Source organism: Nilaparvata lugens, chromosome 2 (genome assembly GCF_014356525.2).
Source record: "Nilaparvata lugens isolate BPH chromosome 2, ASM1435652v1, whole genome shotgun sequence".
In the NCBI taxonomy this organism is placed as follows: domain Eukaryota; kingdom Metazoa; phylum Arthropoda; class Insecta; order Hemiptera; family Delphacidae; genus Nilaparvata; species Nilaparvata lugens.
This window is the reverse complement of record NC_052505.1, coordinates 72,278,791-72,297,006: the sequence shown is the minus strand read 5'-3', so window position 1 is coordinate 72,297,006 and position 18,216 is coordinate 72,278,791. Positions and strand designations below refer to the sequence as shown.

Here is an 18,216-nt window from a genome sequence, read left to right as displayed (position 1 = left end):
ATTCTCTATTATCAATAGTAATAGTATTGATGGTAGGTTCGGATCACTTCAATGATCCGGATCAATTAATCTCATTCACTGCTACGAGATAATCAGAAGACCAGGATTGGAACTTCCCAAGGTCACGTGACGTGTTTAGTATTGGGGTCATGTAAAAAGCATTGGTTGGATAGGCGATTGATTACAAGTTTCCATTCTGTACCTATTCTGTGGTCATGGCTGCCAATGTTTATTCGTAACAGGAATACTGGCCACTTGCACTTAGCAACTTAGCCTGACTTAGCCGCTCTATAGTTTACTATAATAGCTCGTTGGTTAACTCAGTTAACTTAACTGGATTGATCTGTAAAATTGTATAATATACATCAAGTCATCCTAGTAAATTAAACTTAGAAAACGAATATTTGAATTTTATTGTTCCTTTATGGTATATTATTTTGTCCTATTTTTAGAAAAATGGATAAAGAGGTGAGTTTTTTAAAATGGTTTTTCTACAACATAACCTTAAAAAACAGTATAGTTTATTCATAAAATTCATATAATTTATTGCTTTTTATTCCATATAATTATTTGGAAGTAACGTTTTTATCAGAATTAATATTATTATTGTTATATTGTCTATATAAGTGTGTGATCACATTAAATGCATTATTTTATGTGCTAGTAAAAGATTCCTCAACATAACCTTAAAAATCAGTATCGCTTAACGCTTATTAATTAATACATTTTATTGTTTCTTATTCCATATAAATTTTTGGGAATAAGGTTTTTTATCAGAATTCATATTTTTATTGTTATCTTGTCTATTTAAGGGTGTGATCTTATTGAATGCATCTATGTGCTAGTAAAAGATTGATCATGCTTATGCATGACCAAGCGGGCAGATGAGAAACAAAATCTGGTAAGAGTCTGCACACAGGAGCAATAGTAGCTGCCACTAGCTTTTTAGGAATGTGGGATTGTACGATACTTGAATGCATAGATGACATTTCCAATTCTGTGTTCCTGCAACAGCAAATTGAGCTAGTGGGAAACCTGTTGTCTCCATATAAGCAAGCTACACACAAAGACATTAGTGGCCTCCAAATTTAAAGCTAATTATAATTAAATAGAGTAGAAGAGGCTAGTCCCTCCCTAGCCTTTGGTAAGCCAATAGGCTTACAAACACTGTCTGCAGTGTTGTATTTGAGTTGCTCACTATTAATTTTAACAGTGTACAGATCACCAAATGGTGATATCAATTCTTTTTTTGACGTGTTGGAGGATTGTCTAGGTCATCTGAATGCTCTACAGTACCAGATAGTTATGTGTGGCGATTTTAATATACATCTGGAGGAGTCTAGTGTTTTGGAAAATCGATTCACAGTTCTTCTCAGGAGCTATGGTCTTATCATCGGCAACAGGGCCCCAACTAGAGGAACCGCTTGTTTGGATATGGTTGCAACAACGCTGGATACATGGGATATTGTTGAAGTGATTGAACCAATTGTGGCAGATCATCAGGCCCTGCTTATAGATGTTAGCTTGTCCAAAGCAGAAAGAGTTAATCCTGAATGGTTCTGTAAATACAGGTTCACACATAGGAGAATTGATGAAAACAACTTACCTGTTTTTGTTGGAATGCTTGTGAGAGTCAACTGAAGTCTCTGCATCAATTGTGATCCGAGAATTTCTTTCAGTAATTTCTTCCAGAGGTTCATGAGTGTTTTTGACGACTTCTTCCCAAAAAGAGTGAGGCGGTTTACTGGGAGAAGAAATGAACCCTTCAGTCATTTTGATAAGTCATGGTATACAGCAGACTTGGCTAGTATTAGAACACTTGTTATTATTGCCAACAATATGTACAAGAATGCCATAACTGCAGAGGATAGGAACAAGTTCTATTCAGCTTACCTCAGACTGAAGAAGATATATCAACAGGATATTGTCAACTCAAAGAGCATCTAGAATGAGGGTCGTATTAGGAATGCTCCAAACCCATGCAAGGCAGCCTGGAATGTTATCAACAGCTCCAAAAGCAAGAAGGTTGTACTTTCAGGAGGTGCAAGTCCTGATGAATTCAACAATTTCTTTATTCACTCAGTGGCTGGGATAGTGGAGGCTCTCACCGGTTCACCTGATGATGCAGTGAATCATGTTCCTGTCAGTACTTGCAGTTTTGTGAAGTGGGAGAGAATTTCCCCTGTAGACCTGATAAAAATAGTCAAGGGATACAAGAGCTCAACAAGTCCTGACATCTATGGAATCTCAACAGTGGTGTTGAAGTCAATAGTTGATGTTTTAGCTGTACCACTGTGTAATTTGATCAATGACTGCTTGGATTCTGGAGTTTTTCCCAAGGAGCTGAAGACATAAAGGACAATTCCAATCATCAAGCAGGGTGAACCTGATGAATTGTCGAATAATTCCTGTATTTGGCAAACTCATGGAATCGGTGATGTATGTTCAGCTTTCACGGTATTTTGAGAGTAATTTCATCTTCCAACCTCGCCAGTATGGATTCCGTCAGGGGAGATCAACCACGGGAGCTGTGCGGTATTTAGTGGAGTCGGTTCTTGGGGCAATGGAGGGCAGGCAGTCGGTCTCCGTTGCTTTGTGTGATTTGACCAAGGCATTCGACTGTGTCTAGCATGACATACTATTGGGTAAAATGAAGAGGTATGGGATAAGTGGAGTTCCCCTGAAAACCATGGAGGATTACCTCGCCAATAGAATGCAGGTCACATCGGTGAATGGTGCGGAATCACGGTCGAAGGAGGTGATCTATGGAGTACCGCAGGGATCGATTCTTGGTCCTCTGTTGTTCCTTGTATTCATCAACGACTCCAGTGGCTCATGGAAGAGCCTTATTGTTCGCTGATGATACCACCCTGCTGGCCCAGGATGAGGACCCCCATACTGCTGTTGCCCAGTCTAATCTTCTTGTAGAAGAGGCTTGCCAGTGGTTTAAATCAAAACAAACTGTGTCTAAATGAGGGGAAAACACAGAACCTATTGTGCACCTTAAGGCGTGGTCAGGCTCATGGTGAGGCGGAGGTCAAACTCTTGGGTTTTGTGATGGACCCCACTCTATCGTGGGATTGACATATTGGCATGCTGTGCAATCGACTAGCGAGGGTGACGTTTTTGATGCGGAAGCTGAAGCAACATGTGCCTGCCAACTACTTAATTACAGCCTACCATGGGCTGTTCCATAGTCATATAAACTATGGAATAGTACTATGAGGCCATGCGGGTAGCTATGAAAGGATTCTCTTTCTACAGAAGAAAGTTCTTCGTGTCATCACATCATCGCATTACCTGGAGCACTGCCGGCCAATCTTCAAACGCCTGAAAATACTGACAGTGTACAGTCAGTACATGTATAGCTCCCTACGGCTCCTAAGGAGTGAGGTTCATGCCTACCAGGAGAGGGGCCAGCTGCACCACCACAATACCAGGAGACGTGGCAACATTGACCTGCCCTACTCCAGACTATCGAAAGCACACGAATGCTACCCCTTACGGATGCTAAAAATTTTCAACAGACTGTCAATTTGTGTTTGTGAGCTGGAGTATGGGAAGTTTTGTAGGCTGGTACGTGAAAAACTCATCAACTACCCTCTCTACTCATTGAGAGATGATGAGACCAGTGGACTTGTAGACCAGTTTGAGATTGTTTCATGAGTTACTATGGCAGTGCATCTACAGAGCCACATGAAACAACCTATCTGCGGCCATATCTTGTTATTTGTGTATTGATTGTTTTATATTTTGACGAAGTCTGTCTGGCGACTGCCGGTCATGGACTGAATATACTGAATTACTGAATACCAAATTACAAGGCAGCAGTCAATTTTCTTTCCTTACCTTTAAATATCCACTGATCTCCGTCTGCGTTGTGTCCACTGACCACCCGATTGTATGTTGATGGGAAGGATATTATTTCATATCCTTTCTAAATAATCGACAATTATTTGTTGAAACACAGCAGATTTATGAAGTTACATTACAATTTTATATTATCGTTATTCTAATTGCGTTCAATCTTTATTCTGTTTGATTAATTTCAATTATCTATAGTTTGTATAATTCGTTGAACAATTAGCATTACCGTCATTTAATGTAAGTTAGTGTATAAGCAAGTAAATATTGTAACATACATAAATAAAGAAATCTAATCTGCAAGGCAGCAGTTTGCTGGTTTTGGTCCACCCCGGGTATTTGATTTCCTCGGTACCCCCTATATCTAGAGGGCATTCCCCGATCCGCCACCTGGGGAGGCGCCCGATAGGAGACCAGCAACTCCCACTCATCTACAGGGCAGTACTCTGTAATCTCTTATGCAATGTGTAAAATGGGGGTCTGTTGCTTGAGAGCTTCGTTATGTAGCAGCTAAAAACACCATTATTCGATCTATGGGGATTTCAAGCTTTGAAAATTCTTACTATCAGAGTGTTACCTGATTAATTGATAAATTATTAATTGTCAAATACAGTACTTTACCAGGGTATCTGAAATAGATAACCTTAAAACAGAACATGTGTTTCAACAAAATTCTACTGTCAAGGATCCAAGTTGATTTTTTGTCTCTTTGTTGCAGGTTGAAGTTGAGAAACAAGAAAGTGCTTTTGATGACAGTTGATTGGAGCTGCACGTAGTGATACAGCTACTCAGCAGGCATGTATTGTTGAACAATCCACCTTGAAATTTACTGACTACTGCTATATAATAAAGTTGAATCCCATTTTCTTTCAACTTTTCTACTGTTGATAATATATAATGAAATTAGTTGAAAGATTATTTCAGTCTCATTATTCTTTATAATATTATGCAATATTTTTATTGATCGCCTTTCACGGATCTTATAAAAAAAGTAGAGTAGACATCAATGGGAAGAATAGTAAAAGGTTCATTCTTAAATGGATACATTGCTATTCTAACAACAGAAATAAACAAACATCAACTACTACAACCCATATTTTAATATTGAGCACTACTACTTGCTGAGTTTGATATTCGTCTAGTTTTCAAGTGACACAAGAATCTCTTATGTTCACAGATCAAGATCGAGAAGCAGGAGAATGAATTTGGAGAATGTGAATTAGCAACTAGCAACGTCAAAGATGAGTCATCCTCGCACAATGGTTCAACTTCCAATCAGGCATGTATTCTATCTTGGCTAGAATAAATAAATAATGCAGTTTAGTTTGTAATTTTTTCATCAGATTATAATTAAAACTTATTGCTGAATAAAATTGTTTTCTTCCAGATTCGGCAGAAAAACAGTATGAAAATTCTAAATTGTAAAAAGCTCTATCAAATAACCAGAGTAATCTTCAGTAGGCCTATAATAATGGAAAGAATCGGCTCATACAAGTAGGGATAGGAAATACATGAATGATGCATCATTCATCATCATGAAGTTTGCATATAGATTCCTAATTTACTCAGTATGGTTATAGGCCTTTTTTCAGTTCTTCAAGATTTCAGAACAACAAGATTTAAGTTTGTCAAGTGCTTCAGACACTTATAGAGCACAGGTCTCCAGCTTGTTATTATTATTAGCGAATGGCTTGAATTGTGTGGAGTCCCTCAGGAAGACCAGCTTGTTTGGAATAGATGGATAGAATTATTTTTCCATCAAATTCAAGGAACACAATCAATGCCTATATTGCAATATTGTCAATAACATTAAGGCTCAACTCACACTTATTGTTTTTGAAGGGACGGATTCGAGGACCCAAAGGCTCAAAGAACCCCACACGTCAACCGAAGCTTATTGTGTTCCCAAGCAGTATGTTAGTTAGGCAAACCAATATCTGTGTCCTTTACAAGAACCTGAAATTTTTCCCTATAGGCTTACTAACATCCAATTCATCATCTGGTTGCTTGTCGCAATCCAATGTGATATGCTTGGCAGCCTCTTCAGACTGCTTAGACCTCGATTCAGCCTCTTGACCCGCATTTGTGCCTGGAGTTTCTCCCATCTCTGGTCTCTTGGGTTTTTTTTGCCTCTCCGAAACTGCCCCGATGGGGCAGATGCCGTGGGTTTGAAGGCAAGGCAACTTCTGGAGTTGCCTTGGGGTCCCTTTTGGTCGCCTCCTACGACAAGCAGGGATACTGTGGGTGAATTCTGGTTTTCAACACATTCTTGAGTACGATGTTCGACTCAAAGCTCCCCCAACCCACTGGGGGAAACTCACACTTACGCGAATCAGGTCGAGAAGAGACTCGTCTCTAGTCGAGAGCATGTGTTTTCAAATGGTGACAATCGCGGAGACTAGAATCGACTGGTCTGAGTGTCACCATTTGGAAACACATGCTCTCGACTAGAGACGAGTCTCTTCTCGACCTGAGTCGCGTAAGTGTGAGTTGAACCTACAAGTGTAGAATACAGAAGAAAGTCCATACTTTATTGTTATACAATAAGTTGTAAGTATTTTGACTAGCATTCTTGTCTATTTTCTGTTTACACCCACCAAACTAGCAATCAGTTTATCTTAACCTAGAGAGCATAACTTTATGGCTGCTATTTCAACTTCAACTATCCCTCACTCACCCAGTGCACAGTAGTATCTCTTGCCTGTCCAGGTGGACTGCAGAGTGCAGACGAATATCTGTACAGTTATTGCTCTTTGGCAAACCTTAAAATGAATGGCTGTCCTTAGCTTGAAATTTCATGATTATTAAGAACCAGTACAATTACAATCATTAAACTGGAATTATCGTGATATAACTCAAGACAGCATTCAAATTCAGTAGCTGCTGCTCCTTCACCAATATTTGTGTCTTTTACATGATGTGTAACAATAATCGATTGTCTTCTCATTGTTTGTGATGTCAATATTGCAGATGGCGAGAGTTAAGCAGGAGAATGATAGCAGCCAAGAACCAGCGCCAGAGTGCAGCACTGCATGCTCTCCAACTGATGATGATTTCAGCCAACAACATTATCTAATCCCTGGCTATAATCTAATATTCATCAAAGAGGAAGAATATGGTGAGATTCGTGTTATTATTTCATTCATTTTTATTCATCAATGATAATAACACAAAATCTGGTGTGGCACACTCACACAACTTTACTTGCCGTTATGAAAATTGATCACCTGACGCTAGTGTTCACGCGCATCTCAAGTCCACTATTCAAAGATCTGAGCCAGCTGGTGACAGGACAATAACGCTGGAGACACACGAGGTCTGCTATCTCTTCATAGTGAATGATTCAATAAATAAATCAACAGTTTGCAATTAAATAATCAAATTTTCTCATACTTCAAGCTTATTTTCAAATTTAGGTAAAATGTTTAATGTTTGTTTAAATTGTATCTGAAGCCTGATAATTGGGAACCTAAAATCAAACATTGCATAGACGGGGCGGAGCTCCTGAAATTTGTACAGATATGGGACTTGTGACAGTTGATAGAGCTTATCGATGACTATTTCAGGTATAAATATGATCAAAATCGTTGGAGCCGTTCTCGAGAAAATCGCGAAAAACCCTGTTTTTGACAACATTTTCGCCATTTCAGCTGCCATATTGAATTGCATTTAATCGAAATTGTTTTTGTCGATCCTTTTATTGTAAGGACCTTAAGTTCCAAATTTCAAGTCATTCCGATATCGTGTACACAGCCACACATACACTCATACACACACACACATACAGACCCAAAAACCACTTTTTTGGACTCAGGGGACCTTGAAAAGAAAAGAAATTTAGAAATTGGGGTACATTAATTTTTTTCGGAAAGCAATACTTCCTTACCTATGGTAATAGGGCAAGGAAAGTAAAAATAGGAAATGAAGGAATAATTTATTATGTAGGGTAATGGCTATCAGATGTGGTCGCAATAGCAACAGTTATAGGTATAAGTTGCATTTATACACATTCCTTCAATAATATGTATGTGAGGATATATTGTGGTATATTATATACCACTATACAGAGTGTCCCAAAAGTAAAGTGCCAAACTTCGGGAATAGGTTCTATGGATCAAAACAAAGAGAAAATGTGGAATAATTTGTTTTCCTAAAACGCTTCGTTTACGAGATATTGGCCATTTTGTATTTTTTACAAAATAATTTTAATCTTCAAAGTTTTCCAACTAATCGCTATAAAAATCGGTAGGTATGTTCAAATAAGAGAGATGAACTGTAGAAAAAATATTCAACTTTGTCAAATTCGAAAATTCAAAATGGCGGCCTATAGCCGCCTGGTCAAACTAGAGCTGACAATTCATGTCAGTTTATAGTTTTAATTTTGATGCACATTTCTCACAGTTTGTGTCAAAACACAGGTGAAATTTTCTATTTGTTTAACAGTATTTTCATGTTTTGAAACAAAAAAGATAGGCAGCCATTTACATAACCAATCATTTTCAGACAATTCAACCTATATGTATGTCAATTGAGAAAAAAACCATGGTCTGGATTAGCAATCATCGATCATTAATCAATAAAAAAGTAGCTCATGGCATAATTAATTTGTCATTATCACTTCTCTGATTGTTCATAATCTAATCCAATATTTTACACTATAATTTGTTTTATGTATATACTATTTCTACAATCGGCTGCAAAATTCTTGGTTTGTATAAACTATTGTATCAATTGGTAAATAATGATTATGATAATTAATGAAGTATGATTGACGTGAGGCAAGGAAAATTGTGTGAGTGTTTTACACTATATTTTATCATTACTTTATTGTCTTTATTCTGCTTTAATCATTTACAAGTTGCATTATTGGTGTTTGCAGTTGAGCAAGAGGCAGAAGGATGTTCAGTGGAGAGTGAACCGGAGATGTGGCCTCTAAACTGCAGCACATCCGAAACTGCCAATGCAACAGAAGTGGGTGGACTGAATGCACATTCAATCTCTCCCATGGAAGAGTACACTGAGCCATCTGTGGCTGGCAAAAAGATCAAGCTCTACAGCTGTGCTGACTGCAGCTATAAAACTCCATCGATCACTCATTGGAAGAGACACATGACGAAACACACTGGGAAAAGAATTTCAGTTGTGAGTATTGCGACTATAAATCTGCTCGATCAAGTAATTTGAAGGAACATATAAAAACACATACAGGAGAAACACCTTTCAGCTGCGAGTATTGTGACTATAAATGTGCTCGATCTGGTACTTTGAAGAGACATATCAGAACACATACAGGAGAAACACCTTTCAGCTGCAAGTATTGTGACTATAAATGTGCTCGATCAAGTAATTTGAAGGAACATATCAGAACACATACAGGAGAAGCACCTTTCAGCTGCGAGTTTTGCGACTATAAATGTGTTCGATCAAGTAATTTGAAGTCACATATCAGAACACATACAGGAGAAACACCTTTCAGCTGCGAGTATTGTGACTATAAATCTGCTCGATCAAATAATTTGAAGGCACATATCAGAACACATACAGGAGAAACACCTTTCAGCTGCGAGTATTGTGGCTATAAATGTGCTCGATCAAGTCATTTGAAGAGACATATCAGAACACATACAGGAGAAACACCTTTCAGCTGCGAGTATTGTGACTTTATATGTGCTCGATCAAGTAATTTGAAGAAACATATCAAAACTCATACAGGATAAACACCTTTCAGCTGCGAGTATTGTGACTATTGTAGAATATTAGAAATAAATAAGTCTCAAAGATTAATACTCAACGTGTGTAATCTCTATTAAAACATGTAGGATAGAGTGAATTCCAATCAACAAACTATTAAATATTATAACTGATTTATGTCATCTGTTTTGCATAACATCTGGTTTCTGGTATACTACATCTTCCCCCTTTCTTCTTAAGTTCAATCTGCATATCGCAGTTGATCTGCGTGGCATCTTCTCATCGTTTCCTCAACATTCTCTAGGTATGAGTATGGTCCATTTACTTTAACGATTTTTCCTTTTTTGTAGCCTTTGCCTGATCTGTCTAGTACCCATACGCCATCGCCCTCTCCGAACACCTTTGCGTTGACTCTCGGCTTGCTGTTCCCTTGTCTAACTAACTCTTCGTCTACTCTGTCGTTAACATCTGGTAGTAATAGATCTATTTTGCAGCGTAACTCGCGACCGAACATCATAAAAGCAGGTGTTTTTCCCGTTGCTCTCTTTGGGGATGTTCTATGAGCGAATAAAAATTATTTAGTTTTTCTTGTAAGGTGCCAGTACTTCCTTTTGAAATTCCCATACGTTCTTTGAACGTTCGTACACAACGCTCCGCCAATCCATTGCTTTTTGGGTGATATGGGGTGATACGTGCATGTTTTATGTTCAGTTCTTTGCAGAAATTTTGGAATTCATACGAAGTCAGTTGAGGACCGTTGTCACTTACAATTATTCTTGGGTAGCCAAATTTAGAAAATAGATCTTGTAATATATTGATCGTGGATTTTGTTGTGGTTGTTGACATGGGTATTACTTCGAGCCATTTCGATCTAGCATCTACAACGACTAACCACATTTTCCCTAAAAATGGTCCTGCGAAATCTATGTGGATTCTAGACCACATTTCTGTTGGAAGAGTCCATGAGAAAAGTGGCATCTCAACATCTCTGTTTCTGTTTTCTTGACATGCGGTGCAGTGTTTTACATGTTCCTCTAAATCTTTGTCCAGTCCAGGCCACCATACTTGGAATCGTGTTTTTCCTTTCATTGCTACAATTCCTGGATGACCTTCATTAAGAATTTGTAGTACTTTTGTTCTTAATCTTGTGGGTATGACTAAACGACCCAACCAGAGGAGTATGCCATTTTCAAATTATAGTTCTTCTCGTTTATTGTAATATGGTAGTAGTTCTTTGTTTACATTTGTATCTGTTGTCCAACCACTTCGGAGATAGTTTGTAACTTTTGCAAGTGTTGTGTCATGTTTTGTTGTTTCTTGTAAGCTCTTTGTTGATAATGGTATATCTTGAAATCGAAGGTGGAAAAGATGTGCTCTATTGTTTTCCCCTAACTTTTCGTTTTTTGACCCAAAAGTAAAATCAGGTAAGGCAATCGAGTTCAAAGTAAAAATGGCTGGTTCCAGTGATTCGGACTTGGGTATGGTTGGAAAGCTATCCAACGATGAAGACTTTCAAATGTGGAAATTTAAAATTAAAATTTTGTTCGACTCTCAAGGACTTAGTGATATTGTTAATGGAAAAGAATTAAAACCAAATGACCCTAGTAAAGAAAAAGAACTTTCTATTTTCAATTTGAAGGACGCTAAAGCCAAGAAAATAATAATAACTACAATTAATTAATAATTAACTACAATCACATTTTGAACTGTGAAACTTCATGTGAAATGTTTAAAAAACTGTGTCAAATCTACGAACGTGATGAAAAACAACAGAAATTTTCTCTAATGCAGGACTTTTTCAATTTTACACTAGAGGCTAATGAAGACATTGCTAGTTTCATCAGCCGTCTGGAAAATTTGACCCATAAATTGAAATCTGTTGGACACGAAATCGATGACGAGATGGTTATTGGCAAAATATTCAGCTCCCTGCCCAGGAAATACACCCACTTTCAAACTTCGTGGGAAGCAACCGCAATTTGTGACAGAAATCTCACAAACCTAACCTCCCGGTTGGTGAATGAAGAACGCAGACTATCTACTGATAAAGGTGATTCTGTGCAACCAGTGGTATTCAAAACATCGGAAATCCAGTGCTACAGATGCAAAAATTATGGACATATTTCCCGTGAATGCAGAAATAAAATGAAACAGAAAAGTGGTCTATTCTGTAGTATTTGCAAGAAGAATAATCATGAAGACAAAGACTGTTACTTTCGTAAAAAACAGAATGATAAGAAGAAGAACCAAGTATCCTTTTTAACTACTAATTCTAATGCAAAATACTATGACACTTTCGTAATTGACTCAGGGTCTACTTCACATATGGTAAAATCTAAATCACTATTTGATAGTTCCATTCCAATTAGTTGTAAAGTAGGAGTAGCCAAGGAAAATGAATCAATGTTTGCTCTTGAGGTAGGAAACATCAAATCAGACAAATGCAACTTAAATAATGTTTTATATGTTCCAGAACTTTCTAAAAATTTGTTATCTGTAAGTGCTATCACTGAGAACGATGGTAAGGTCTTATTTAGTGGAAATAGGGTTGAGGTGTTGAAAGACAATGAAGTCATTATGGAAGGCATAAAAAATTCGAATGGTTTGTTTGAAGTTGACTTGAAAATGCATAATTCAAATTCAGTCCATCATGTAATGACTAGCACTATTTCACCCAAGTCTAATGAGTCTAATGAAGTAGAATTATGGCATAGGAAGCTAGGCCACCTTGGTGTAGATAACATGAAAAAGCTCATAAATCTTAGTGAGGGAATGAATATTAAAACTAAAATTGATGACTTTTCAAAAACCCATGTGAAATATGCTTGTCTGCTCGCCAAACAAGGCAACCTTTTAAAACAGTCAGGGAAAGGGCAACAAGACCCCTTGAAATAGTACATACTGATGTTTGTGGGCCTATTACCCCGGTAAGTTGGGACAATAAAAGATACATGGTTACTTTTCTAGATGATTTCACACATTTTGTCATGGTATTTCTTATTCAAAATAAAAGTGAGGTATTTGATATAATGAAACAATTTGTAGCTGAAGTAGAGGCAAAATGGCATTCTAAAATTTCAAAATTTCGGTGTGATAATGGTGGGGAATATTCTAGTAATAAAATCAAGGATTGGTGTCAAAATAGAGGGATTTTCATGGATTTCACCATTCCATACACTCCAGAATTAAATGGAAAGGCAGAAAGAATCAATAGGACATTGCTAGAAAAGGTTAGGGCACTTTTGTTTGATTCAGGATTGAAAAAGGAAATGTGGGGTGAGGCTGTAAGGACAGCAGCTTATATTGTTAATAGAAGCCCAACATGTACTCTTGATTGTACTCCAGCTGAAAAGTGGTACGGTAAAAAACCAGATCTATCAAGACTACAGATTTTTGGAAGTATAGCATACAGTCATGTTGCAGGTAATCTTAAGAAACTTGACAGTAGAACCAAGAAGCTAACGTTTGTAGGATATTGCAAAATGGTTATCGGTTGTGGGATGCTGATAAGAGGAAAATAATTGTTTCTAGGGATGTAATTTTTTCAAATGTTGAGCAATCTAACCAAGGTGAAAAGTATTCTGACCCCAAAGTATTCAAGATAAATCAAGGCTTTGACATTGAGGGAATCGCAAAAGGTAATGATCCAAACAATGTATTTGAAGAAATTGAAAATGATGGAGTACAAGAAACTGAAATAAATGAAGTTGAAGAAATTGAAAATAATGAAGTAGAAGAAACTGATACAAGTGAAGCTGAGGGTATTGAGATTGAAACAAATGATATTGAAGATGGAATCAATGAAGTAGAAGTAAATGAAGAAAGTGGAGAAGAAATGATGGATGAAAGTAATGAAATAAGAGGGAGAGAGAAAAGAGTGATTAAAAAACCAGTGTGGTTGAAAGACTATGAAACCAGTTATCTTAGTCTACAAGTAGATGAGCCTCTTACATTTTCTGAAGCTATGAAATCAAACAATTCTGTAAAGTGGTTGGAGGCAGTAAAAACTGAACTAAATGCTTTGAAAGAGAATAATACTTGGACAGAGGTAGATACTGTACCAGAAAACAAAGAAATTATTGATAGCAAATGGGTATTTAAAATTAAAAATGATGAGAAGGGTAACATTCAGTACAAGGCTAGATTAGTTGCTAGGGGGTTTCAACAAAAGGATAGCATAGATTTAAATGACATTTATGCCCCTGTGGCCAAATTGCCAACTTTTCGGATTTTCATGAGTGTTGCAAATAAATTAGGGTTTCCTGTATATCAGATGGATGTAAAAAATGCTTTCCTTAATGGTGATATCAAAGAAGACGTTTATATGTCATTACCAGAGGGAGTAGAAGGATTTAGGAATAAGGTTTGTAAACTTAAGAAGTCAATTTATGGTCTGAAGAAATCTCCAAAAGATTGGAATTCTAAATTTGATTCTGTAATGAAAATGAACAATTTTACTAGGTCTAAAAATGATTATTGCTTGTATTCTAAAATTGTGGAGGGTAAAAAGGTATTTCTATTATTGTATGTAGATGACATACTTATTTTTGGTTCAGATGAGAATGATGTTTCAAGATTGAAATCAGTCTTACAAGAAAATTTCAAGATGAAAGACTTGGGCTTAGTTTCTAATTTCTTGGGAATTAATGTCAAACAAGATATTGAGAAGGGGGTAACTGTTATTAGTCAGAAGGAGTATCTCAAACATGTATTGGAAAAGTTCAACATGCAGGATTGTAAGCCAATGGACACTCCCATGGATAAAAATTTCAACTTTGAATTATTGACTAGAGATAAGTCAGAGTCTGTAGAAATAGAAAAGAAATGTCGTAGACTAATTGGTTGTCTTATGTATGCTGTTGTAGGATCTAGACCTGATTTGTGTTGTACTGTATCTTTCTTGAGTCGATTCCAAAGTTGTGCCAGTGAAATGTTGTATAAAAATTTAAAACGTGTATTGAGATATGTAAAATGTACTTTAGATTTAGAGCTAGTATATAAGAGAGAATTGAATGATGATATGATTGTAGGCTATGTAGATGCAAACTGGGGTGGTGATTTAGAGAGAAGATCAACCTCAGGTTATTGCTTCAAGGTTTTGGTAATACTATTTCTTGGTGTACCAAGAAGCAACAGAGTGTTTCATTATCTAGCACAGAAGCTGAGTATGTTGCTTTGAGCCAAGCTGCAAGCGAGGCTTGTTGGATAAAAGGAATTTTAATTGATTTTGTGTTGTTGAAAATAAGAAAACTTGTATTTTGTTGTTTGAAGACAATCAGTCTGCTATCAAAATAGCTCATAATCCTGAGCATCATAAAAAAATGAAACATGTAGATATAAGGTATCATTTTGTAAGAGAGAAAATTTCTGAAGGTGTTATTCAAGTTGAGTATTTAAAATCCTCAGATCAGATTGCTGACATTTTCACAAAACCCTTGGGAAAGGAACTTTTTGTCAAGTTTAGAAATAATATTTTTTAATAATTAAGATGTTTTGAACTATGTTAATTTTCCTATAAATTACTTTGTTTTTTGATTGATAAATTTTTTTTTGGGTTATTTCATTGAGGGGGTGTGTTATTTGACAATGAAATAGACTAAATAATAATATGTGTGATTGGCAAGGCACTGGTGACTCAGCTGCACGCCAAAACTACTCTGTACTGAACTCTGTCTCTGTGAAGTGTGTGTATACTACATCTTCCCCCTTTCTTCTTAAGTTCAATCTGCATATCGCAGTTGATCTGCGTGGCATCTTCTCATCGTTTCCTCAACATTCTCTAGGTATGAGTATGGTCCATTTACTTTAACGATTTTTCCTTTTTTGTAGCCTTTGCCTGATCTGTCTAGTACCCATACGCCATCGCCCTCTCCGAACACCTTTGCGTTGACTCTCGGCTTGCTGTTCCCTTGTCTAACTAACTCTTCGTCTACTCTGTCGTTAACATCTGGTAGTAATAGATCTATTTTGCAGCGTAACTCGCGACCGAACATCATAAAAGCAGGTGTTTTTCCCGTTGCTCTCTTTGGGGATGTTCTATGAGCGAATAAAAATTTATTTAGTTTTTCTTGTAAGGTGCCAGTACTTCCTTTTGAAATTCCCATACGTTCTTTGAACGTTCGTACACAACGCTCCGCCAATCCATTGCTTTTTGGGTGATATGGGGTGATACGTGCATGTTTTATGTTCAGTTCTTTGCAGAAATTTTGGAATTCATACGAAGTCAGTTGAGGACCGTTGTCACTTACAATTATTCTTGGGTAGCCAAATTTAGAAAATAGATCTTGTAATATATTGATCGTGGATTTTGTTGTGGTTGTTGACATGGGTATTACTTCGAGCCATTTCGATCTAGCATCTACAACGACTAACCACATTTTCCCTAAAAATGGTCCTGCGAAATCTATGTGGATTCTAGACCACATTTCTGTTGGAAGAGTCCATGAGAAAAGTGGCATCTCAACATCTCTGTTTCTGTTTTCTTGACATGCGGTGCAGTGTTTTACATGTTCCTCTAAATCTTTGTCCAGTCCAGGCCACCATACTTGGAATCGTGTTTTTCCTTTCATTGCTACAATTCCTGGATGACCTTCATTAAGAATTTGTAGTACTTTTGTTCTTAATCTTGTGGGTATGACTAAACGACCCAACCAGAGGAGTATGCCATTTTCAAATTATAGTTCTTCTCGTTTATTGTAATATGGTAGTAGTTCTTTGTTTACATTTGTATCTGTTGTCCAACCACTTCGGAGATAGTTTGTAACTTTTGCAAGTGTTGTGTCATGTTTTGTTGTTTCTTGTAAGCTCTTTGTTGATAATGGTATATCTTGAAATCGAAGGTGGAAAAGATGTGCTCTATTGTTTTCCCCTAACTTTTCGTTTTTTGACTTCAATACATTTTCCAAAGGAAACCTTGATAGCATATCCGCCGTTGCATTATCTGCACCTCTGTGATAATTTATTGAGTAGTCGTATGAGCTCAAAATTAAAGCCCATCTAGCAATACGGTTGGAAACAACTTTTGGAATAGAGTCATTTTTACCGAAAACTTTCACTAAAGCTTTATGATCAGTACGAATCTCAAAGTGTCTGCCATAGAGGAACTGTTCAAAACGTGTTACTCCGAAAATTAAACCTAATGCTTCTTTTTCAATCACACTGTACCGTTTTTCAGCTTTGTCAAGTCGTCTTGATGCGAACAAAATTGGCCTTTCAGTACCATCAGTATATCTGTGAAAAAGAGCTGCACCTAATCCGACTTCACTTGCGTCTGTGGCAAGAATTAGAGGAAGTGATTCATCATAATGAGCTAAAGTATCTGATGTTGTTAATAAATGTCTCAATTTTGTAGCGATTTGCTCATGTTTTTTATCCCAGTGCCAATTTGCTCCTTTTTGAAGTAATTTGTGTAACGGAACGCACAGTGATTGTAAATGTGGAACAAATTTACTGTAGTAGTTGATTGATCCCAAGAAGGATCTTAGTTCTTTGACATTTTTCGGTGATGGCATATCTTCTACGGCTTTGATGTGTTCAGTTGTGGGGTGTATACCTGTTTGATCTATTCTGTGTCCCAAATAGTTTACTGATTCCTCAAACCATTTACATTTTGTGGTTTGTACTCGAAGTCCATTGTTTTCAAAACGTTTTAACACTTCCCTGACTCTGTTAATGTGTTCTTCTCTTGTGGGAGCTGTTATTATTATTACATCGTCTAAAAGACATGCAACGCCTTCCAAGCCAGCCAAGATTTGATCTATTTTACACTGAAAAGCTGCTGTTGCTATTTTTATCCCAAAAGGAAGGCGTGAATATCTGAAAAATCCTTTATGAGTAGAAATAGTGAGATACTTTTGTACAGAAGTATCAACTTCCATTTGTAGATATGCATCCTTCAAATCAATAATTGTGAATTCTTTCCCTCCTGTAAGTTTTGAAGTGATTTCTTCAAACCTAGGTAGGGGATAGTTGTCTGGACTTATAAACTTGTTTATGGTGGTTTTAAAATCAGCACATATCCGGACTGCTCCTGTAGGTTTTACCACAATAACTATTGGTGAGGACCATGTGATAGGTTCTTCACTTGTGTTTACAGGTGATAGTACATTACTGTCTACTAAACGTTGTAGTTCCATTTCTACTGCTTTTCTTAAGGAAAACGGAACTGGACGTGGTTTTGCAACTATTGGTATGGCATTTTTTGACATGCAGTTCTTTATTGTTCCCAGATTTGGATTGAAAACATCAGAAAAATCTGTGATTATTTTATTTTCCAAAACTGAGTTCTTTTTTTGTGGAGAGCTTATCGTTTTTTTACTGAGCATATTTCAGCACCGGGAGGTAAGGGTAGATTGAATTTGAGGACCCAATTAAGTCCAAACAAAGATATGTCATCTTTCTTTATAACAATTACTGGTAATTTCCTGGAGTCACCAAAAGCATTGACATTTATATGTGTTTCTCCAAGTGTTTCAATGTCAATCCCTGTGTATGCCGTGAGGTTTCTTGTTGGTTTTAAAATGGGACTTCCAATTTTTTTCCATAAGTTCTCGTTAATAACGCTGTAAGCGGCACCTGGATCATACAGCATTTTCACTGTGTTGTTGTTGAGTTTAACGTTCACCATTACTTTACAGCCTTTTTCCAGAGTTCTTATATGTT

At 36.9% G+C, this 18,216-nt stretch overlaps 1 protein-coding gene across 1 annotated transcript in view; it reads left to right on the top strand.

Annotated features, from left to right (window-relative positions):
• The first annotated feature begins 274 nt into the window (after nucleotides 1–274).
• Nucleotides 275–18,216, top strand: part of LOC111057039 — a 105,737-nt gene continuing 87,795 nt past the window's right edge. Inside the window, exons 1-4 of the mRNA XM_039421650.1 lie at nucleotides 275–468; nucleotides 5,042–5,143; nucleotides 6,835–6,982; nucleotides 8,744–9,006. Coding sequence (XP_039277584.1) covers nucleotides 457–468; nucleotides 5,042–5,143; nucleotides 6,835–6,982; nucleotides 8,744–9,006 — 525 coding nt within the window. The 5' untranslated portion in view covers nucleotides 275–456. The remainder of the gene's footprint in view (nucleotides 469–5,041; nucleotides 5,144–6,834; nucleotides 6,983–8,743; nucleotides 9,007–18,216) is intronic.